Here is a 23,717-nt window from a genome sequence, read left to right on the forward strand (position 1 = left end):
CCCAGTCGACCCAATCTGTCCTCCATTCGACAATTCAGCCATCCCAGAAATCAGTGTGGTGAACCTTGGCTGCTTGAACCCGATATGGCCAAGTGTCAGAGGTCGTTTTAGATGAGCTATGTTTGTGATGTTAAATATTAGAGATGGGCTATGGACTTGTGGGTTAATTTAGCGCTTCTGTGTAAGAGGAGCAAAGCTCTGGTTAGATTCATGCTAGACAAAGGTGTTTGTATGTGTGGGGTTTTGGTCAGTTCACCATCCTCTTTTTGAAGAAATTTCTTTTCATCTCAGTCCTAAATAGTTTACCCCCTGCCCCCAATGCTCAGTATCCTCAGACTGTGACCCCTGGTTCTGGACACACCCACCATCAGGAACATCCTTCTTGCATCTACCCTGTCTAAGCCTGTTAGATTTTGATAGGTTTCTATGAGATCCCCACTGCCCCCCTCATTTTTCTGAATTGCAGCGAACATAATCCTAACTGGCTCAATCTCCTCCTCATACCCACCATCCCCGGAATCAGCCTGGTAAACCTTCCCGCACTCCCTCGAGAGCAAGAGCATCCTTCCTCCGATAACTCCGATAACCGATAACCAAAACGGCACATAATATTCCAGGTGTGGCCTCACCAAGGCCCTGTATAATTGCATCAAGACATCCTTGTTCCTGTACTCGAAACCTCTCGCTGTGAAGGCCAACATAGCATTTGCCTTTTTTACTGCCTGCTGTACCTGCGCGCTTACTTTCAGAGACTGATGCATGAGGACACCCAGGCTTTATTGTACATTCCCCTCAATTTATAGCCATTCAGATAATAATCTGCCTCCTCCTTTAGGCTGAGGGGCATTGGCCATTTAGTTTCAGTGTTTTTATCTTTGAAACCAAGGGGAAGTAAAGGAGTATTGTATTATAATCAAACTTTTATGTTTAAGATATTATGTTGTTGATAAAAACTAATTGGTGGCCCTCTGACTCTTTTCTTTCACGTTTTCTTAAAAAAAAAGTAGAATCATAAAATAGAATCTCTACAGGATGTGGATGCTTTGGAGAGGGAACAGAAGAGGTTTACCAGGATGTTGCCTGGTCTGGAGGGTATTAGCTATGAGGAGAGATTGGAGAAACTTGGTTTGTTCTCACTGGAACGATGGAGGTTGAGGGATGACCTGATAGAAGTCTACACGATTATGAGTGGCATGGACAGAGCGGATAGTCAGATGCTCTTTTCTAGGGTAGAAAAGTCAAGTACTAGAGGACATGGGTTTAAGGTCCATGGGGAGAAGTTTAGAGGAGATGTGCAAGGCAAGTTTTTTACACAGAGGGTGGTGAATGTCTGGAACGCGCTGCCCCGGGAGGTGGTGGGAGCAGGTACGATAGCGGCATTTAAGGGGCATCTAGACGAATACATGAATAGGATGGGAATGGAAGGATACGGACTCTAAGTGCATACGGCTTTAGTTTAGGCAGGCATCATGATCGGCGCAGGCCTGGAGGGCCAAAGGGCCTGTTCCTGTGCTGTACTGTTCTTCGTTCTTTGAAGAAGAAGGCCATTCAGCCCATCGAGTCTGCACTGACTCTCCAAAAGAGCATCTTACCCAGGTCCACCCCATCCATGTAACCCCACTCATTTACCATGGCTAATCCCCCTAACCTACACATCTTGGGATTCTAACAGGAAATTTAGCATGACCAATTCACCTAACCTGCACATCTTTGTACTATGGGAGGAAACCGGAGCACCTGGAGGAAACCCATGCAGACATGGGGAGAACGTGCAAACTCCACACAGACAGTGACCCGAGACCAGAATTGAACGTAGGTCCCTGGCGCTGTGAGACAGCAGTCCTAACCACTGTGCCACCGTGCCACCCATTCTGGAATCCTCCAGTCCAGTTACAACATCAACTGGGACCATAACACAAGTGTATCCTTTCTTGGATAAGGAGACCAAAACTGCGCACAGTGCTCCAGGTGTGGCCTCAACAAAGCCCCATCAGGTCGAGGGGGTTCAATCCTCGATCGTTTATGTACTATTTATGTAGGAGATGAGCCTAGCTTTTCTGAGTTATCATTGTATCACAATCTCTGCCGTCTTTGCTTCTTTCCCCAGTGATGAGCTGAGTGAGAAGGAGACGGCTCCATACTCTGAAATTCCAAAGCTTCCTTTGACTCCGGCACCCACAGAGCCGCTCAGTGATCTTCCAGCTTTAAAGGTAAGGGAAGCTCCAAAACAAAACTCCAACATCTTTTACATCCAAAGCATCTTCCCAAACAATTAAGACTCTCAGTGTAGTCACTGTTGCTATGTGAGAAAATATGGCAGGAGACCAGCATGCAGCAAGCTCCCACACATAGCAGTGTGACGACAGCTCAATATTCTGTTTTGGTGATGTTAGTTGAAGGATTAATTGACAGCTGGGGCACGGAGAGAATCCCTGCCGGAACAAGCAGCAATCTCATCGGAAAGAACCTGGGCAACGCAACAGCTCTCCAATCGCAACCAAGATAACATACTGGAGTCCTCCGTTGGTGCATATTTGGATGCAGCGTAAACTCAGCACCGAGTGCTATCTCCAATACTAAGATTAGGCGGCACAGTGGCCCAGTGGTTAGCACTATTGGCTCACAGCGCCAGGGACCCGGGTTCCATTCCTGGCTTGAATCACTGTCTGTGTGGAGTCTGCACGTTTTCCCCACGTCTGCGTGGGTTTCCTCCGGGTGCTCCGGTTTCCTCACCCACACCGAAAGACATGCTGGTTAGGTGCATTGGCCATGCTAAATTCTCCCTCAGTGTCCCTGAACAGGCGCCGGAGTGTGGCGACTAGGGGATTTTCACAGTAACTTCATTGCAGTGTTAATGTAAACCGACTTGTGAGGCTAATAAATAAACTTTAAAACGTTTAAGATTAATAAACACTGGACCGTCCCACTTATACTGTACATTAATTTTAAGTTTAGTAAGTAGGCTTACATTAAAACTGTACTGTGAAAATCTCCTAGTCACCACACTCTGGCACCTGTTTGGGTATACTGAGGGAGAATTTAGCATGGTCACTGCACCTAACCCATATGTCTTTCAGACTGTGGGAGGAAACTGGAGCACCCGGAGGAAACCCACGCAGACACTGGGAGAATATGCAAACTCCACACAGACAGTGACCCAAGCCGGGAATCGAACCCGGGTCCCTGGCACTGTGAGGCAGCAGTGCTAACCTCAGACTCAATGGGCTGAATGGCCCAATTCTGCTCCTCTATCTTCTGGTCTTATGCACCGTGAGTCCCCGAAGTGTATTTACAGTGAAACTCCTAACTGTATTTGTTCTTTCCCCTCTCTATCCCAAGGCTCATTGTGTTCCTTTGCACTTCACCTGAATATGCGCTGAATGAGCAAGAGCTTGGTGCTGCCTTTCGGCCCTTTGTCCTGTATCGCTCATCATCACGTGGCACGTACCCAAGCCTGCCTTTATTGTCTCGCTTGCCACATGCATTTGCTTGTTGGCCCACGTGCCTTGTGAGCGCTCTGCTGAACTATAGTGTCCTTTGTGTGTCTTAGCTGAGTTTGGATGTGTCTTTTCCCGATTTACAGCTGACTCTTGCCTGATCTGGCCCATTTCTAGACCGCCACAAGATCCAGTGGTGGAGGTGGGTCATTGAGAAAAATTGTTAGGCTGAATTTTCCGATGGTACTTTTGCCCGTTGATGAGTACAGGATGACTCGTGACTCCAGCTCTCTCACTCCCTGTGGGTTCGCGGTAGCTTTCACTGGCCTTGGCACTGGGCTCTGGTGACCTGCTTCAGAGAGGGCATGAAGTATAGCCTTTATGTTTAGGATTCTCCAGAGGTTTCTATTCATCTGACCTACAGGCAGTAGATCACAAGTCCTCCCAATCTGGATATGAAGGAACTCCTCACCACATGAGTCTGCTGTCGGACATTTTGCTGCTTGCTGTTAATCCATTGTACCACAAGAGGGCAGTGGAGCCACCCGACCAGCTAATATATCAGGAGCTGTGTCCCTCTGTGACAACCAACCCATTGTCTTGCTAATGTTTGACGGCTATGTTCAATACTACTCGGGTAGAATTCTACAGATGTCTGGTGCCTTCTAGAAGGAGAATTGCCAGGTCAGCAGCTAGGAATTCTGCAGCGTGTAACTTACCTCCTCACTCCCCAAAGCCTGCCCACCATCTACTAGTTTAAAGTTTATTTATTAGTGTCACAAGTAGGCTTATGTTAACACTGCAATGAAATTACTGTGAAAGTCCCCTAGTCGCCACACTCCGGTGCCTGTTCGGGTACAGTGAGGGAGAATTTAGCCTGGCCAATGCACCTAACCAGCACGTCTTTCAGACTATAGGAGGAAACCAGAGATACAAAAGTCTGAGGTCACGTACCAACCAACTCAAGAACAGCTCCTTCCCTGCTGCTGTCAGACTTTTGAATGGACTCACCTTGCATTAAATTGATCTTTCTCTACACCCTAGCTATGACTGTAACACTACATTCTGCACTCTTCCGTTTCCTTCTCTATGAATGGTATGCTTTGTCTGTATAGCGCGCAAGAAACAATACTTTTCACTGTACACTAATACATTTGACAATAAATCAAATCAAACCCGGAGGAAACCTACAAAGACCCAGGTCCTTTCCTGTGCCCTATTCCTGTGACCCCACATGTTTACCATGGTTAATCCCATGTGACCTGCACATCTTGATACATTACGGGGCAACTTAGGATGGCCAATCCACCTAAACTACACACCTTTGGACTATGGGAGGAAACTGGAGCACGGAGAGAACACTTGCATAATGAGGAGGCAGAGTGGTTAGCACTGCTGCCTCACAGCGCCAAGGACCCAGGATCGATTCCCGGCTTGGGTCAATGTCTGTGCAGAGTGTGCACCTTCTCCCCGTGTCTGCGTGGGTTTCTTCTAGGTGCTCCGGTTTCCCCCCACAGTCTGAAAGACGTGCTGGTTAGGTGCATTGACCATGCTAAATTTTCCCTCGGTGTACACGAACAGGCGCCGGAGTGTGGCAACTAGGGGATTTTCACGGTAACTTCATTGCAGTGTTAATGTCAGCCTACTTGTGATACGAATAAATAAACTTTTAATTTAAAGAACAACTTGGGTTGACTGTCTTCATGACGGTTTCATCACATTGCCACCGACCTCCTACAGCTCCACACAGTCAAACAGCAGTTTTAAAAATCCCTTTGTCAGTGTATTTACAATTAATACAAACCAGTATTCGCAGAAAATGAAAACACGCGACAACTCCAGTGAATGTTCCCTGGGTTCGCTTGTTGCAATGTCCAGGAGGGATTTAATTCTTAATTCCTGGGGATCCTGTCCAATCCTGGAGGGGCTGGCAACACCACCCACTACCTTGCAGACGCTTCGACAACGGATGAATGGACACCGCTCGACAATCACCAAACGGGAGTGTTCCCTTCCTGTGGGGGAGCACTTCAGTGGTCACGGGCATTCAGCCTCTGATCTTCGGGTAAGCGTTCTCCAAGGCGGCCTTCACGACACACGACAACGCAGAATCACTGAGCAGAAACTGATAGCCAAGTTCCGCACACATGAGGCCGGCCTCATCCAGGGGTTCATGTCACTCTATCCGTAACCCCCACGACTTGTCTGGGCTTGCAAAATCTCACTAACTGTCCTGGCTGGAGACAATACAGACCTCTTTAACCTGTGCTAAACCCTCTCTTCACTAGCATTCTCTGCACCTGTAAAGACTCGCATCCCAACCATCTTGTAAATTGAGTCTGTGCGTATATGTGCCCTGTTTGTGAACCCAACTCTTCACTCACCTGATGAAGGAACAGCACTCCAAAAGCCCGTGCTGCCAAATAAACCTGTTGGACTTTAACCTGGTGTTGTGAGACTTCTTACTGTGCCCACCCCAATCCAACGCCGGCATCTCCACATCATACCTTGTCTGTGGCCAATGTTTTAAATCCTCACGTCAGAGTCTGGACAGGTATCTGGCTGGTGGTCACAGCATTTCATGATCAGGAACAGAGAACTTGGTCACTTTAATTTATCTCCCCCGTCCAACCTGGACAGCACCCTGAAAGTTTAATCGGAAGTCAAGGTTGTCACTCTCCTGTGGTGAATGAGCTCCCTCTGCTGGGATGCTCTTAAAATTGCATTTTTCAAACCCAAAGTTATGTTGCGTAAATTTGTTTCTTGAATTGGTATTCAACTTTAAACATTTCTTTGGACATGACGCGCTGAAGATAAAGCTTGGACAGGCAAACCCTGCCTCCAACAGGCTGACCTGGGAGCACTTTTCATTAATATAGCGCCTGCAACATAGTAGAAATGCCCACATATTTACCCTGCCGATCTCCCTGACACTAAGGGGCAATTTAGCATGGCCAACCCACCCTAACCCGTACATCTTTGGACTGTGGGATACGGGGAGAACGTGCAGACTGCCCAACAGACAGTGACCCAAGGAAGGAATTGAACCCGGGTCCCTGGCGCTGAGAGGCAGCAGTATTTTGACACTGCCACCCCAACGTCCCGAGCTACTTCCTGGGAGCGATTATCAAACCCAAATTCAATGCATGAGCCCCGGGATGAAATTTTGGCGGAAGGTGGCCGAAAGCTTTGGGTCAGCGGTAGATCTGCAGGACTGTCTCAAAGGAGGGACAGGACTTAGGGAGGGAATTCCGGAGCGTGGGACCAAAGAGGCATGGCCACCGATGGTGGAGTGATTCAAATCGGAGGACTGAAAGAGGCCAGAATTGGAGGCACGTAGGGCACTCGGCGAGCTTGCCAATGTTAGCGATCCAGGGGGACGAGGGCATGGAGCGATTTTTTTTTTGAAGCGAGGAAGGGAATTTAAAATTGAGGTGTTGCCAGGCTGGGAGCCAGTGTATGTTGGCAAGATACAGGGGCGATGGGTGAATGAAACCTGGCACCTGTTAGGCTGCAGAGAGCTGGGTTTTGAAAGAGCTCAGGTTTACAGAGGGGTTCATAGAACATACAGTGCCGAAGGAGGCCATTTGGCCCATTGTGCCCGCACCGACCACAATCCCACCCTGGCCCTATCCCCATAACCTCATATATTTACGCTCCTAATCCTTCTGACACTAAGGGACAATTTATCATGGCCAATCAACCTAACCCGCACCTCTTTGGACTGAGGGGGGAAACCGGAGCACCTGGAGGAAACCTACGCAGACACGGGGAGAACGTGCAAACTCCAGACAGGCAGTCCCGAGGCTGGAATTGAACCCGGGTCCCTGGCGCTGTGAGGCAGCAGTGCTAACCACTGTGCCACCGTGCTGCCCTGGGTTGCAAGGTAGCAGCCACCAACATTTGAACAATAGCATCTACAGATAATAGAGGCAAGGATACGGGAAGGAAGGATCACTCGTTTAAGAGGGAGATGAGGAGAAATTTCTTCTGAGGCTTGCGAGTCTTTGGAACTCTCTTCCTCAATAGACAGCTGAAGCAGAACCCTTGAATCTATTCAAGGCAGAGCTCGATAGATTCTTGATTAGCAAGGGGGTGGAAGGTTATTGGGGGTAGGCAAGAATGTGGGGTTGAAGTCGCAAGCAGGTCAGTCATGAACTCCTTAAATGGTAGGGCAGGCACGAGGGGCTGAGTGGCCTACTCCTGCTCCTAATTCGTATGTATGATTTCAGTAGCAGTGTTGGAGTTGGGCATTGGAATGGAGGTAGAAATGGGAAGTTACAACAATATGAATGCAGCGCTTCCTAAGCCATGTTCACCATCCTGACTTCACAATATCACTGTCCCTTCACTGTCACTGGGTCAAAATTGGGGCGGCATGGCGCAGGGGCGGCACGGTGGCACAGTGGTTAGCACTGCTGCCTTCCAACCCCAGGGACCTGGGTTTGATTCCCGGCTTGGGTCACTGTCTGTGCAGAGTCTGCATGTTCTCCCCGTGTCTGCGTGGGTTTCTGCCCACAGTCCAAAGATGTGCGGGTTAGGTGGATTGGCCGTGCTAAATTGCCCCTTAGTGTCAGGGGGACTAGCTAGGGTAAATGCATGGAGTTATGAGGATAGGGCCTGGGTGGGATTGTGTTCTGTGCAGACTCGTTGGGTCGAATGGCCTCTTTCTGCATTGTAGGATTCTAAACCCAATGCCAGATGGACTGCAGCAGTTCAAAAAGGCAGCTCACCATCACCTTCTCGAGGGCAATTAGGGATGGTCAATAAATGCTGGCCTAGCCAGCGATGCCCACACTCCCGTAAATGTATAAAAGGAAATACTTAACCTGCCCTCTCATTGGCGTGGGAAACGAGAAGCAATGCCCACATCTCATGAAAGAATATTTGTGTAAAAAGCTGAGCTATCTTAGGGTGGCACAGTGGTTAGCACTGCTGCCTCACAGCGCCAGGGACCCGGGTTCGATTCCCGGCTTGGGTCACTGTCTGTGCAGAGTCTGCCCGTTCTCCCCGTGTCTGCGTGGGTTTCCTCCGGTGCCCCGGTTTACTCCCAGTCCAAAAATATGCAGATTAGGTTGATTGGCCTTGTTAAATTGACCCTCAGTGTCAGTGGGATTAGCAGGGGAAATAGAATCATAGAATCCCGACAGTGCAGAAGAGGCCATTTGGCCCACTGAGCCTGCACTGACTCTCTGACCCAGACCCTCTCCCCTGCCCTGTCCCTGTAACCTCACACATTTACCATGGCTAATTATTCTAACCTACACATCTCGGGAAACTATGGGCAATTTATCATGGTCCATCCAACTAACTAGCACGTCTTTCGGACTGTGGGAGGAAACCGGAGGAAACGCATGCAGACACGGGGAGAATGAGCAAACTCCACACAGACAGTCACCCAAGGCTGGAATTGAACCTGGGTTCCTGGAGCTGTGAGGCAGCAGTGCTAACCACTGTGACACCGTGCTGCCGGGTTTATGTGGGGTAAAGACCGGGATCGGGCCTGGGTGTTTTTTTTTTGTGGGTGCAGACTTGATAGGCCGAATGGCCTCCTTCTGCACTGCAGGGATTCCATGCTCTTGAGTGCCGATTCTATTTTTCTTTCCCTAATTTATTCACCAATTACCCTCTCCTCTGCTGAAGGTACCGATTTGAGATCCGATGCATTCCATGGTTGCTAGGTGCCTCGGAGTACCTGTGCGGTTGTGTGTTATCCGGGACCATGAGTATAGGCAGGCTGTGGGACCAATTGGGGACTCACTAAGCCCGATGCTGTTAAAATAGGAAGGGAGGCCGCTCTGCTTTGCTTCACTCTGAGGCGTCTTTCCGTATTATTGGGAGTCGCCTTGCTAAGCTGTACCGGGGAAACCCTCGTGGTCCCGAACTCCGAACGACCTTGCCGTGCTGGCCTAACGGATAAGCGAGAGCCTCCCGTTTGAATCCCGGCCAAGTGTACGCCTCTCTGCTCTCCCCATTTTTGTCCTTTGACTGGTAATTAATCTCCACAAGTAAACTCTGTACCTTCAACTTGACGACCTGACGAATCGGCCCCCTCACATTCCTCTGTTTATTACTCTATTGGAAGGGCGGCTATCTGGAAGACAAGGTTGGGGGAGCAGGGAAGCATCTGCAGTTTGCACAGGCCTCTCACTCCCCAGCACCCCCCCCCCCCCGCCCTCCCCCCATTCTCTGACTTCTCAGTTTTCAAGGCAATTGCACTATTCTAAGGCAAGGTCATAGTGCTCCTTAGTGTAGAATCACATCGGTGTTAACCAATAGTCAAAAGAAAGAGGACCTGCTAAAATGAGGTGGACAGTAACAGACCTCACTTATAATTTGTGTGTTTTTACTCATTTTATTAGCCAAGTGATCAGATTAGAAAATGTTTTGTTTCTGGTCTCCACACATCAGCTTTTCTTCCGTTGTCTGACAGTTCCACCTGGCAAAGATTTGACTGCAGCACCCTGAAAGGCAGCTGCCGAATATTTACATTGACACAGAAACTCGACTTTACTTTTCCAAACCCCGCCCCCCGCACCCAACAGAACCTCATGAACTACCTCCAACTATTGAATTCCTTTCAAATGAAATGTTAAATCTGATCCAGCTCCCAGTTCCTCCCCGGTCCTGACGATCCCAACCTTTAGCTTATGTAAACCCTCCTTATTTTTCTTCAGGAGGGTATTGTGGTCAACGTGACTGTAATGTCTCATTCCAAATTAATCACCGCAACAGGAGAAGAGTCTTCTCCGGACGGAGCTGACCGCTGGGCTTTCCTCGCCAATGGGACAACGGCAGCAAAAGCAAAGCCCGGCAAAGAGTGGGAAATATGATGGCCAATCAATAAAATCTCGTTTCCCCCCAACCCCACTAGGGCCATCTGCCACGTGTCTAAGGCTGTCCTTTCACATTCTGCATCTTTGTTCTGCCACTTACACATTTCAATCTTTTCCGGCTCGGGTCACTGTCTGTGTGGAGTTTGCACATTCTCCCCCGTGTCTGCGTGGGTTTCCCCCGGGTGCTTTGGTTTCCTCCCACACACCAAAGATGTGTGGATTAGGTGGATTGGCCATGCTAAACTGCCCCTTAGTGTCAGGGGGTCCAGCTAAGGTAAATGCATGGGGTTATGGGGATAGGGCTTGGGTGGGATTGTGGTCGGTGCAGACTCGATGGGCCGAATGGCCTCCTTCTGCACTGTAGGATTCTATGATTCTAATGGGTAGCAGGGTGGCACAATGGTTAGCATTGCTGCCTCACAGTGCCAGAGACCTAGCTTCGATTCCTGCTTCGGGTCACTGACCTTGTGGAGTCTGCGCGTTCTCCCTGTGTCTGTGTGGGTTTCCTCCGGGTGCTCTGGTTTCCTCCCACAGTCCAAAGATGTGCGGGTTAGGTTGATTGGTCGTGCTAAATTGCCACTGTGTCAGGGGGACTAGGAGGGTAAATATGTGGGGTTAGGGGGATAGGATCTGGCTGGGATTGTTGTTGGTGCAGGCTCGATGGGCCAAAAGGCCTCCTTCTGCACTGTCGGGATTCTACGATTCTATTTGCACCATTCTCAACCTTTACTACCACCGTTTACATTGCCTTTGTCTTTTTGTCTGTGACATCATTGTCAATTACAATCCTCCTCCTCACCCTAGCCGTATAAACCTCGTCCTATTTTCTTTGTCTTCAGCTCTGACGAAGGGTCCTCCGGACTCGAAACGTTGGCTGTATTCTCTCTCCACAGGTGCTGTCAGACCTGCTGAGATTTTCTGTTTTTGATACGATGGGGCAGAGTTGTCCATGACTGGTCAATAGTTGGACGCCCTGCTCTATCCCAACTGCATTAATATCCCTGAAAAGCTTCTTCATTCCAACACTTGCTTCTGAAATGAGAGCCCTGAAATACGATTTCAGCTTTTTTTTCCCCTTGAAATCTCCCCTTTTCTGTCAGCTCATCGCGGCCTTTCATGACCCAACACGGTTGTTATTAAGTTCTTCTAAATCTGCAATCTCTTTATACGGAATTGCCTCGTGTAACAATGCCATGTTGGACAATCTGGAGCTTGCTCCCTTGGTGTGGTGTTCAATGATCTTAAATGTAAGCAGTACAGCCCTTGTTTGATATTTTTAACATGTACAACCTGTAATTCTCATCAATTAAAGGCCTCGTTAATTTGCTCTGTCATTACTCTTTGATCTCACGCTAACTCGGAGACGCTCTGACGCCCCAGCCCAACTCTCTAACTGTTGTTGTGCGACTGGTTGGCGGCCTCGAAAGCCAGAATCAAAAGAAATTAATTCCTTAACTTGCAAAGTGCTTTGAGATGTTTCGGTGATGTCATGAGGCGCTACCTAAGTACATGTTGTCTTAATTTCACCAATTTGAAAAGGGAGACGGGCGGCTTTGTGGTAACGTTATTGGACTAGCGGTTCAGAGGCCCAGGCTAACACTCCGGGATATGGGTTCAAATCTGATGGTGGCGCAGTGATTAGCACTGCTGCCTCACAGCACCAGGGACCCGGGTTCAATTCCGGCCTTGGGTCACTGTCTGTGCGGATTCTGCACGTTCTCCCTGTCTCTGCTGGGTTTCCTCCGGGTGCTCCAGTTTCCTCCCACAGTCCAAAGATGTGTGGGTTAGGTGGATTGGCCATGCTAAATTGCCCCTTAGTGTCCCAAGATGTGCAGGCTAGGTAGATTAACCATGGAGTTATGGGGATAGGACGGGGGTGAGGGTCTGGGTAAGATACTTTGCCAAGAGTCGATGCAGACTCGATGGGCCGAATGGCTTCCTTCTGCACTATAGAGATTCTTATGATTCCATGGATTGTTACACCTTGAGTTGAAAGCTGGGATCAGTAATGGTGACCATGAAACTATCATGGTAGAGGGCATGCCCCTGTCTACATCAATGGGGACAAAGTAGAAATGGTCGAGCACTTCAAGTTTTTAGGTGTCCAGATCACCAACAACTTGTCCGGGTCCCTCCATGTGAATGCTGTAGTTAAGAAAACCCTACAAAGCCTCTACTTTCTCAAGAGACTAAGGAAATTTGGCATGTCCACTACGACTCTTACTAACAGATGCACCATAGAAGGCATTCTCTCTGGTTGTATCTCAGCTTGGTATGGCTCCTGCTCTGTCCAAGACCGCAATAAACTACAAAGGGTCATGAACGAAGCTCAGTCCATCACTCAAACTGGCCTCCCATCCATTGACCCCATCTACACTTCCCGCTGCTTCGGAAAAGCCACCAGCATAATTAAGGATCCTACACACCCCGGACATTCTCTGTTCCACCTTTTTCCTTCGGGAAAAAGATACAAAAGTCTGAGGTCACGTACCAACCGACTCCAAAACAGCTTCTTCCCTGCTGCCATCAAACTTTTGAATGGATCCACCTTGCATTAAGTTGATCTTTCTCTACACCCTAGCTATGACTGTAACACTATATTTGGCACTCTCTCCTTTCCTTCTCTATGAATGGTATGCTTTGTATAGTGCGCAAGAAAAAATACTTTTCACTGTATGCGAATACATGTGACAACAATAAATCAAATCATTGATTGTCATTAAAAATAAACGCTTCGGAGAATGCAATTTGTCCTCTTAATCTAGTCTAGATGTGACTCGAGATTCAGAGTGACCTAGCTGACCCTTAACTGTCCTCCTGAAAGGACTGAGTAAGCCACTCAGTTCATGGGCAACAAATGCTGACTTTGTCAGTGGCACATGAAAGAGTTGGAAAAAAACCACAACAAGGTTGGATATTGAGCTTTAATAAACGATCTTTAACAGAAAGGCCACGAAAGTTGGTGCTGCCACATGTTGCGTGTAATGATACTGTTGAGATTCTGTGAAACGGATTATCAGTGGATAAGAGGGGAAGTTGTTTACAATGTCACCACAGGTGCTGTGGAGGAGTTCCTATCCCACAATTAACTCGCTCACACACAATCGCAGACCATTAATAATGTTTATTTTTAGAGGTGGTGTCTCGTGGGATCATGACGGGTTCAACCGGCCCTGCCCCTGCACCTTAATTGACTGTAGATGTGGCTTGATTTGCAGAGTTGTGTTAATGTGTAGGTTCTCATAGCGTGACACACTCGGTCCTGGCGTTTGATGCAGACACACAGCTTGTCTATCCCTACAGTTGTAGGCGCCAGGATAACCTAGATAACAAAGGCACTTATGTCAGACTCCTATTTATTGACTACAGCCCAGCCTTCAACATCATTATTCCTGTGAAACACATCTCCAAACTCCATGGCCTGGGGCTCGAGCCCACAGACTGCACTCAGTAAGGATAGGCTACAACACCACCTCCACAATCATCCTCAATACCGATGACCCACAAGGCTGTGTTCTTAGCCCCTTGCTATACCAGAAGGACGTGGAGGCTTTGGAGAGAGTGCAGAGGAGGTTTACCAGGATGTTGCCTGGTATGGAGGGGCTTGGTTATGAGGAGAGATTGGGGAAACTGGGGTTGTTCTCCTTGGAAAGACGGAGGATGAGGGGAGACTTAATAGAGGTGTATAAAATTATGAAAGGCATAGATAGGGTGAACGGTGGGAAGCTTTTCCCCGGGTCGGTGGTGACGTTCACGAGGGGTCATAGGTTCAAGGTGAAGGGGGGGAGGTTTAACACAGATATCAGAAGGACATATTTTACACAGAGGGTCGTGGGGGCCTGGAATGGGTTGCCGGGCAAGGTGGTGGAGGCGGACACACTGGGAACGTTTAAGACTTATCTAGACAGCTATATGAATGGAGTGGGAATGGAGGGATACAAAAGAGTGGTCTAGTTTGGACCAGGGAGCGGCGCGGGCTAATTGTTCTTTGTTTCTCGTTTCAAGGCTTCATTCTATGATCATCTTGCTGGTGCCAGTACAGAGCGAGACTGCGGATAGTTGGGAACCTGTCTCGGGGGCAGGGAATTCATATGGTGTTCGTGGAGTGGAAATGAATAGGGTTGGGAAGCATTTTCCGATCAGGGCCAGTGTGATCTCCTGGACTCGTTTCGATCGCCTCAGGGGGTCGGAGAGGAATTTCCCAGATTTTTTTTTCCCCATATTGGCCCTGGGGTTTTCACTCTGGGTTTTCGCCTCTCCCTGGAGATCACATGGTCTGGAATGGGGGGGGTAGGGGTGAGTTAATAGGTTGTGATGAACAAAGCATCATAGCTGTGAGGGACAGCTCGGGGATAGGATATTAGTATGTAGATAGGCTGGAAAATTGGGCGGGGATCCTGGATTCAGGATTCAATCCTGGACCGGGGAGCTGCGCGGGCTTGGAGGGCCGAAGGGCCTGTTCCTGTGCTGTTTTGTTCTTTGTACTCCTTAGACACCTATGATTGTGCGGCCAAATTCCCCTCCAACTCGATTTTCAAGTTTGCTGATAACACCACTATCTCAAACAATGACGAGACGGAGTACAGGAATGAGATAGAGAATCTGGTGAAGTGTTGCGACAAAAATAATCGCTCCCTCAATGTCAACAAAACACAGGAGATAGTCATCGACATCAGGAAGCATAGTGGACAATATTTCCCGGTCGATGGGGACAAAGTAGAAATGGTCAAGAGCTTCAAGTTTTTAGGTGTCCAGATCACCAACAACCTGTCATGGTCCCTTCATGCTGACGCTATAGTTAAGAAAGCCCACCAACGCCTCTACTTTCTCAGAAGATGAAGGAAATTTGGCATGTCCACTATGACTCTCATCAACTTCTACAGATGCACCATAGAAAGCATTCTTTCTGGTTGTATCACAGCTTGGTATGGCTCCTGCTGTGCCCAAGACCACAAGGAACTACAAAGGGTTGTGAACGAAGCCCAGTCCATCACGCAAACCAGCCTCCCATCCATTAACTCTGTCTACACTTCAGCTGCTTTGGCCAAGCAGCCAGCATAATTAAGGACCCCACGGACCTCGGACATACTCTCTTGTATCTTTTTCCCAACGGAAGATGATAGAAAAGTCTGAGGTCACGTACCAACCGACTCGAGAGCAGCTTCTTCCCTGCTGCTGTCAGACTTTTGAATGGACCTATCTCGCACTAATGGATCTTTCTCAGCACCCTAGCTATGACTGTAACACTACATTCTGCACTCTCCTTCTCTATGAACTGTGTGCGCAAGAAATAATACTTGTTACTGTATACTAATACATATGACAATAAAGTAAATAAAACCAAATCAAAGGAACCAAATGTTAGCACCACCAGCGTATGTCAAAATGGCAGCATTGAACAAGTGAAGCACTCCAAGGTGTTTTAGCAGGGGATGGGCAGGGAGTCCAATCAAAATGGGAGAAGGTTCGAGGAGAAACCAAAGACTTAGTTGAAGAGATGTTTTGCATCTATTAAATAATCTACAGTAGGAAATAGACCTTTTAGCCTCACTGGTCTGTGCTTCACACGAGCCTCTGCCAATCCCTTTCATCTCACCCCATTGGCTTACTTTTCTTTTTCTTTCTCCCTCATGTACTTATCCACCTTCCTCCTTAAATGCATTGCCATTCACACGGTGGCACAGTGGTTGGCACTGCTGCCTCACAACGCCAGGGACGCGGTATCGATTCCCGGCTTGGGTCACTGTCTGTGTGGAGTCTGCACGTTCTTCCCGTGTCTGCGTGGGTTTCCTCCGGGTGCTCTGTTTCCTCAGAGTCTGAAAGACGTGCTGGTTAGGTGGATTGGCCATGCTAAATTCTCCCTCGGTGTACCCGAACACCGGAGTGTGGCGACTAGAGGATTTTCACACTAACTTCATTGCAGTGTTAATCTAAGCCTACTTGTGACGCCAATAAATAAACTTTAACAAAAAACCTCTCCATTGTGATAGAGATCTTCCTGAATTCCTTACTAAATGTCTTGTAGAAATATTTTCTCTGTCAAACGACTTCGTAACTTTGTAGACAATGATTAAGGACCCTCACCCCATGCCCAATCTTCTCTCTTCTGGAGAGTAAAGACCCAGCCTTGTTTGGCCTTGACTAAGAAATGTATTTGATTTGATTTATTATTGTCATGTACTGATATACAGTATTGTGAAAAGTATTGTTTCTTGCGTGCTGTACAGACAACGCATACCGTTCATGGAGATGGAAAGGAGAGAGTGCAGAATGTAGTGTTACAGTCATAGCTAGGATGAAGTAGGTCCATTCAAAAGTCTGATGGCAGAAATGAAAAAGTTGTTCTTGAGTCTGTTGGTACGTGACCTAAGACTTTAGTATCTTTTTCCCGACGGAAGAAGATGGAAGAGAGAATGTCCGGGGTGCATGGAGTCCTTATGCTGGCTGTTTTTCTGAGGCAACGGGAAGTGTAGACGGGGCCAATGGATGGGAGGCTGTTTTGCATGATGGATTGGGCATTGACAAATACAGGACATCCATACGCTTACAACCTTTTGTAGTTTCTTGCAGTCTTGGACAGAACAGCAACCATACCAAGCTGTGATACAACTAGAAAGAATGCTTTCTATGGTGCATCTGTAAAAGTTGGTGAGAGTCGTAGCTGACATGCCAAATTTCCTTTGTCTCTTGAGAAAGTAGAGGCATTGGTGGGCTTTCTTAACTATAGTGTCGGCATGAGGGAGACCAGGAGAAGTAGATCATCTCAGTCCTGGCATCCATCAGTCTTGTAGATCTTTATTTTTTCACCAATCCTGAGTTCCTCTACACTTTTTAAATACAGTTTGGGAGACTGGAACAGTGCATAGTTTCACTCTCAAATTTGAAAGTTTTGGTAGCCTTTTTGACTGAGTGAGTTCAAATATTCCTGTGTAAAGAAGTGTTTCCTGTGCACTCCCCCAACCCTACAATAACTCAGCCACGCATCATTGCCACCCAACATCTCAGCTGCAGACTCTGAAGGATAGAACTTAAGATGTATAGTATGTAGATGAGCATACCATGGAATCAAATTAAACATTGCCATTCTCCCCGTGTCTTCCTCCGGGTGCTCCAGTTTCTTCTCACAGTCCAAAGATGTGCAAGTTAGGTGGATTGACCATGCTAAATTGCCCCTTAGTGTCCCAGGATGTGTACATTAGGGGAATTAGTGGGATAAATGCCTGGGGTTACAGGGATATGGCAGGAGGGCAGGCCTGGGTAAGATGCTCTGTCAGAGACTCGGTGCAGACTCGATGGGCCAAATGGCCTCTTCCTCCATTGTAGGGATTCTATGATTTTTTTTAATTAAATTTTTAGCAAACCTTGTTTCAGAAACGTACTTCAAATGTGTCAAAAAGTAGCATTTGGAAACATTGCGGACCCCTTGTCCTGTATTTGCCGATATTGGTAACTGACTCTTTACAAAGTGCAGTGTCTAAATTGGCCGGAATTAGTGCCCGAGGACAGTCGGAAAATGCACAGTAATGCAAACGTACAACAAACTCATCTAATGTGTTTTTTGGCCACCTGAAACTCAATGCCAATAATAGAAAACAGGACAGCGATGAATTTCTTAAAAAGAGTTAGATGGAATCATTCACTTTTTTCTCGATAATTCCCACTCTGGAATTTGGCCGTGCTATCAAATGTTTTGAAGATTTTTATGAATGAGTTTCTGGGTGACGTCTCTGGCCTGGTATCACTTTGAATGAAGATGTTAAGAGAGAGGGAGGGTGGGACGTGCGAGCGAGAACTTTAGTCACTGAATTCCTGGCAGCTGGAGGATTTGCCACTGATAGGGGAGCAAGGTTTTTAAAACATTAATTCAAAGGATCTGGGCCAGCATTTGGACAGCACAGTGGCACAGCAGTTAGCACTGCTGCCTCACGACGCCAGGAACCCGGGTTCGATTCCCGGCTTGGGTCACTGTCTGTGTGGAGTTTGCACATTCTCCCCGTCTCTGCGTGGGTTTCCTCCGGGTGCTCCGGTTTCCTCCTACAGTCCAAAGATGGTTAAATGGGTTGGCCATGCTAAGTTGCCCCTTAGTGTCAGGGGGATTAGCTAGGGTAAATGCATGGGGTTGCGGGGATAGAGCCTGGGTGGGATTGTGGTCGGTGCAGACTCGATGGGCTGAATGGCTTCCTTCTGCACTGTAGGATTCTATGATTAATTGCCCATCCCTAATTGCCCTTGAGCTGCGTTCTTGAACAGAAGAGGCCCATGTGGTGTAGCTGTGATGATGGGGATGCAACAATGTAGACTTGGTGGGCAGCAAGTGTGAAGAGAGAGAGAATTGGAAAGGTAGGGCAGTGTGTGTGGCCGCAGAGTAATTAAGTAGCAACTGGGGAAAGGGTAGGTAGTGGCGGAGACAGCAATGACTGGGATGATATGGGGGTGCAGGAATGGGTGTGAGAGAGGAAAGTGCTGTGAGGTGGAGACCATGAAGGGAGAATTGCAGATGGCGATGGTTTTTCGTGGGGAGACCAGCTGGGGATTGAGGCAGGCATTGTATCAGTTCCTTTACGTGGGTTTCCTCCGGGTGTTCCAAAGAACAACAAAGAACAATACAGCACAGGAACAGGCCCTTCGGCCCTCCAAGCCGCTCCCTGGTCCAAACTAGACCATTCTTTTGTATCCGTCCATTCCCACTCGTTTCCGGTTTCCTCCCACACTCCAAAGATGTGCTGGATAGGTGGATTGGCCATGGGAAATGTGTGGGGTTACGGGGATAAGGTGGAGGTTATATTATCGGTCAGAGAGTTGGTTCAGACTCGATGGGTCGAAAAGCCTCTTCTGCACTGGCGGGATTCTATGATTTTTCCTTAATGGCCAATTTGTCCAAGCCTCCATGGGCTAATATGCTTCTCCCAGTGTTTGCGTGGGTTTCCTTTGGGTGCTCAGGTTTCCTCCCACAGTCCAAAGATGTATGGATTAGGTTGATTGGCCATGCTAAATTGTCCATTAGTGTCACAGGAATTAGCAAGGTAAATACTTGGGATTATGGGGATAGGGCCTGGATGGGACTGTTGTCAGTGCAGGCTCGATGGGCCAAATGGCACTGCAGGGATTCTATGAGCCTCTTTCTTCTATGAACTGGCATGAAGCTGCTGTAGAGCATAGTTGAGGTCTGGGGCAGCATTCCCTCATTAATCTTCAGCCATCATTGGTTGTGGGAGTTAATTGCCTTCCCTCCTCGAGTGTTGCTGCACTGTGATGAGAGAACACTTTTCCACAGCACGGTATTGTTGTGGCACCAATTCGTACTGTTAATTTCTCAGCCCCCGGATCTGAAACTCTTTTGTTGTGTTTGCAGAATGTCGCTGAGGATTTGGACAACCTGTTATCGGCACTGAGTGAGAATCTGATCGATTTCACTGACCCTACGCCACTGGTAGGTTCTATTTCTAAAGGTCCATCTCCCTCCTGCCACGAGTTCATTGTAATTAGAGGCAGCAAGCTGCAGTCTCTGCAGGAGCCCACGCACTCTCTGCTTTCCCTGTCCCTAAAGGATCTATATGATTATCTATTAACAAGAAGAGTCAAAAGGCTGAGGCAAAAATATTAGCGTTTATATAGTGTCTTTCATAACTTCCGAGTGTCCCAAAGTGCTTTACAGCCGAATATATCATTTATGGAGTGTAGTCACTGTGGAAATGTAAGAAACACAGCAGCACATTTACCCATGGCATGGCCTAGTGGTGTTATCGCTCAATTATTATTCCAGAAACTCAGCTAATGTCCTGGGGACCCGGGTTCGAATCCCACCACGGCAGCTGGTGGAATTTGAATTCAATAAAAAATATCTGGAATTAAGAGTCTGCTGATGACCATGAAACTATTGTTGATTGGCGGAAAAACCCATCTGGTTCACTAATGTCCTTTAGGGAAGAAAATTTGCCGTCCTTACCTGGTGTGGCCTACATGTGACTCCAGAGCCACGGTAATGTGGCTGAGTTTCAACTACCCTTGGGCAACTAGAGATGGGCAACAAATGCTAACCAGCCAGCGACGCCCATGTCCCATGAATAAAAAAAATGCTCTCACAATCAACGCTGAGATAATGATCGGATCATCTTTTCTGTAATGTTGACTGAGCAATACCTATTGATAAGGTCACCTGCCCTAGACTTTTTTCAAATAGCACCTTGAAAATAGCACCTGAGTCTTTTCCACCCACCTTCGAAAGCAGACAAAGCTTTAACATCTCAACTCATCCAAAAGATGGCACCTCCAACAGTGCAGCACTACCTCAATGCCGCACTTTGATTTTTGAACTCAAGCCCTAGATTGGCACTTGAACCAACAAACTTGTGACTTTGAAGTGAGAGAGTGTCATCAACTGAGCCGTGGCAGATGCTGAGTCAACTGTGGCCCTGAAACTTCTTCACAACTGATGGTCTGTAGTTTAATGACCCGTGTTCCCAAAAATCTCATTCCAGAGCCACATGAGTAATTTGTACTTTTCAACGCCTTATCAGAATTATTTCTAATTGTATTTTAATGCACCCCTTTACATCGGTCTTCAAGCGGCTTCTTATAAAGCTAATATTGCAACCGAGCCACTCAGATGATTGATTCACTTTCCAATTGGCAGCCGTCAGTGCCAACTCCATTGCAGTATCACCATTGAAGAGCCCAGTGCCAGTCTAGAATTGATCATTGATGTTCCTCTAATCTTGCACAATTCCAGCTATCTTGCTCAGGCAGTGCAGATTAATCAATCTATCTGTTGACGTTAGAATGTGTCATGCATGAATCACAGAAAAAAATTTAGCTTTTTGAGCATTGCAGAAAAGAGAAATGCTGTCAAAGCTTTTGGTTTTGCATTCATCAGGACAGATGCAAGAATACCAAATTTCAAAGGGAAAACAATTTATACTGCATGAGAAGTGGGTGGTGTTTGGTTGGCATGAGCACTCTGGTAAAGGCATTGACTTGGAGAATGCACTAGGGAACAGTTAACCGCAAGGGTGCTGATTGGTTGGTAAATGGTCTCTGGTTGAGGCATTGCCATAGGGAATGCACCAAGGAACAGTTATTCTCCAGGCTTTTGTTTAATTGAAAAAGGTGCAATGCCTGGGCATGTTCCTTTTGCCTGCAGCGGACAGGGCCTTATGTACGAGTATTTCCAGCAAGCATAAGTGAGTCACATTGTGAGCCCGACTGGTGATGGTAAATTGGTAATTAGTGTAATTCTTAGCACATTTAGAATTGTTCAGTAAGTGCTGTCCAATCACTGAATCCTATATAATGTTGGACATTTCAGAGTTTTGCAAACATGGGTTAGTTGAGTGCGAACACTACTTTTCCTGTTGCGAACAGTCGAGGGTGGGGGGGCTTGCTGTTTGATACAATCCACCATTGGGGTGTACAGTCTACATACCTGGTATCATACCGGCACTGAAATTCATATACCACATTACTCATTTGTGTGGTAGGCAGTACGTCCTTTTGGCTTGATGGTAGCACCCTGTTGGTGGATAATACCATTTGTGTTGCTACTGCAAAAAAGCTTTGACCACATGCTTGTGTTTTTTCCAGCAATACTCCAGTTCTGTAATACCAAAGGACTATTTCACTATTCCTTCTGATCTTTGTGTGTTTGTTAATGTTTTTGATGTCGATATAGGGCAGGGTGGTTCCAAATGGAATTTTCAGTCGAGATGGCTCTTCCGCTGTAAAGGTATCAAAACCACTCGCCGAACCTGTACTCTTTCCGCTCCCATCTCCCACTCCAGCTCAACATTCCTTGGAGACGACATTTACTACCAGGTAAAGTCTCAGTAATAGCTGAGGAATGAATGAGTGTGATTTAAACCCAAGCCTTGTGTTTAGTTGGAAATGGGAACGGGAACTACGGTTATAATTTTATGGAATGCCGCATTTGGATTTCTCTACATCACAATTTCAAGGATTTCATCCTCAAATCCCCTCCTGACCTTGTGCCACCTTCCAAATTTACTGCCAGTTTCTGTGGCACGGTGGCACAATGGTTAGCACTGCTGCCTCACAGTGCCAGGGACTTGGGTTTGATTCCCAGCTTGGGTCACTGTCTGTGTGGAGTTTGCACATTCTCCCCGGGTCTGCATGGGTTTCTTCCGGGTGCACTGATTTCCTCCCACAGTGCGAAAAATGTGCTGGTTAGGTGCATTGGCCATGCTAAATTCTCCCTCAGTGTACCCGAACAGGCACCGGAGTGTGGCAACTAGAGGATTTTCACAATAACTTCAATGCAGTGTTAATGTAAGCCTACTTGTGACACTAATAAAGTAGTATTTCTCTCCACCCCCCTCCCCCCAATCCCACTGCTGCATTTATGGCCCCAAACTCTGGATTTCCTTCACCTCCCCAAGTCTCTCCACCTCGTTGCCCCTCTTCCCCCTCAATGGGGAAAGAAAACTGCCTCTCAGCCCACCTCCTCAAGCAAGAGCTTGCGTCACCTCCCTTCCTGCGCTCACCCTCTCTCCAACTCCCCTCGCTGCTCTCCTCTGAGTCTGGTGCCTTTGGACCTCTCGCTGCTAAAGATGTTCGGTCGGTTGTTAATGCATTGTTTATCTCCCGCAGTGCTCCCGCGAAGGATGTGGAGAAACCTGCGAAGCCCAAAGGGTTATTGACAACAGAGTTGTGAGGTCTACTGGGCTTACCTTTGACCTGTTTATGAAATGAAAATTGACAGTCAATGGTGGCCTGCCTGCATTTAGACTCTTAAGACATTCTGTGTGGAGTAACCCAGCAACATTGATGACCTCCTTTTGTATAAAATCCGAGCTCCACGCTTTCTCCTTATCGAATAAACGTTATGGGCTGTTTGCTGTAGGAACACTCCCCCGTGGAATCTTTGCTTTTCGTACCCACAACAAGAGGAAAAGGTTTCTAGTTGCTATTAGAGAACGTGAATTCCTCCTGGATTAAGGCTACTGGAAAATTAAACACGGGTACATGAGGTGCCTGGAATAAGTACCATAATTTCATCTCAAAGAACAAGATGTGCTTTATCGGTGAGTGCGACGGTTTCTGTTGACTACTGATCCTGAGGAACTGCTGTCAGAGACGCTAGTGGAGTAATCGCTGACTGCGAGCAGGGAGTGAAGGTTGGCGATGGAATTACTACGCTACAACCCAAGCATGGCTTTCCACTGGGAACAACAGATCACTGGATCAGTTCTGCCCAACACTTTAGTGAAGAGTAGAACTTGTAACATCTCAGATTTTAACTACTGAGGTATCACGCAATATATGGACTCTGGATCCAACTCCAGTTTCTTGGTGAAGGATGTCCAGGGGGGTCCAGTGAAGATGTCCAGGGGGCTCCAGAGCAGGATGGCGACACGAGCACAGATTCTGAATTACACTGATTCTCTGTGAGCTTCCTCATATCCTGGCAGTGGTTTGAATAACTTTCCAA

General features: G+C 47.5%; 1 protein-coding gene across 2 annotated transcripts in view; it reads left to right on the forward strand.

The window, feature by feature from the left end:
• LOC144503516 (band 4.1-like protein 5) overlaps positions 1-23,717 on the forward strand; it is a 36,093-nt gene extending 12,376 nt beyond the window's left edge. For both annotated transcript variants that reach the window (XM_078227918.1, XM_078227919.1), the window contains exons 6-9: positions 2,108-2,210; positions 19,626-19,703; positions 21,942-22,084; positions 22,877-23,717. In XM_078227918.1, the coding sequence (XP_078084044.1) occupies positions 2,108-2,210; positions 19,626-19,703; positions 21,942-22,084; positions 22,877-22,940 (388 nt within the window). In that variant the 3' untranslated portion in view covers positions 22,941-23,717. The remainder of the gene's footprint in view (positions 1-2,107; positions 2,211-19,625; positions 19,704-21,941; positions 22,085-22,876) is intronic.

The sequence above is a fragment of the Mustelus asterias genome, chromosome 14, assembly GCF_964213995.1.
Source record: "Mustelus asterias chromosome 14, sMusAst1.hap1.1, whole genome shotgun sequence".
Lineage (NCBI taxonomy): Eukaryota > Metazoa > Chordata > Chondrichthyes > Carcharhiniformes > Triakidae > Mustelus > Mustelus asterias.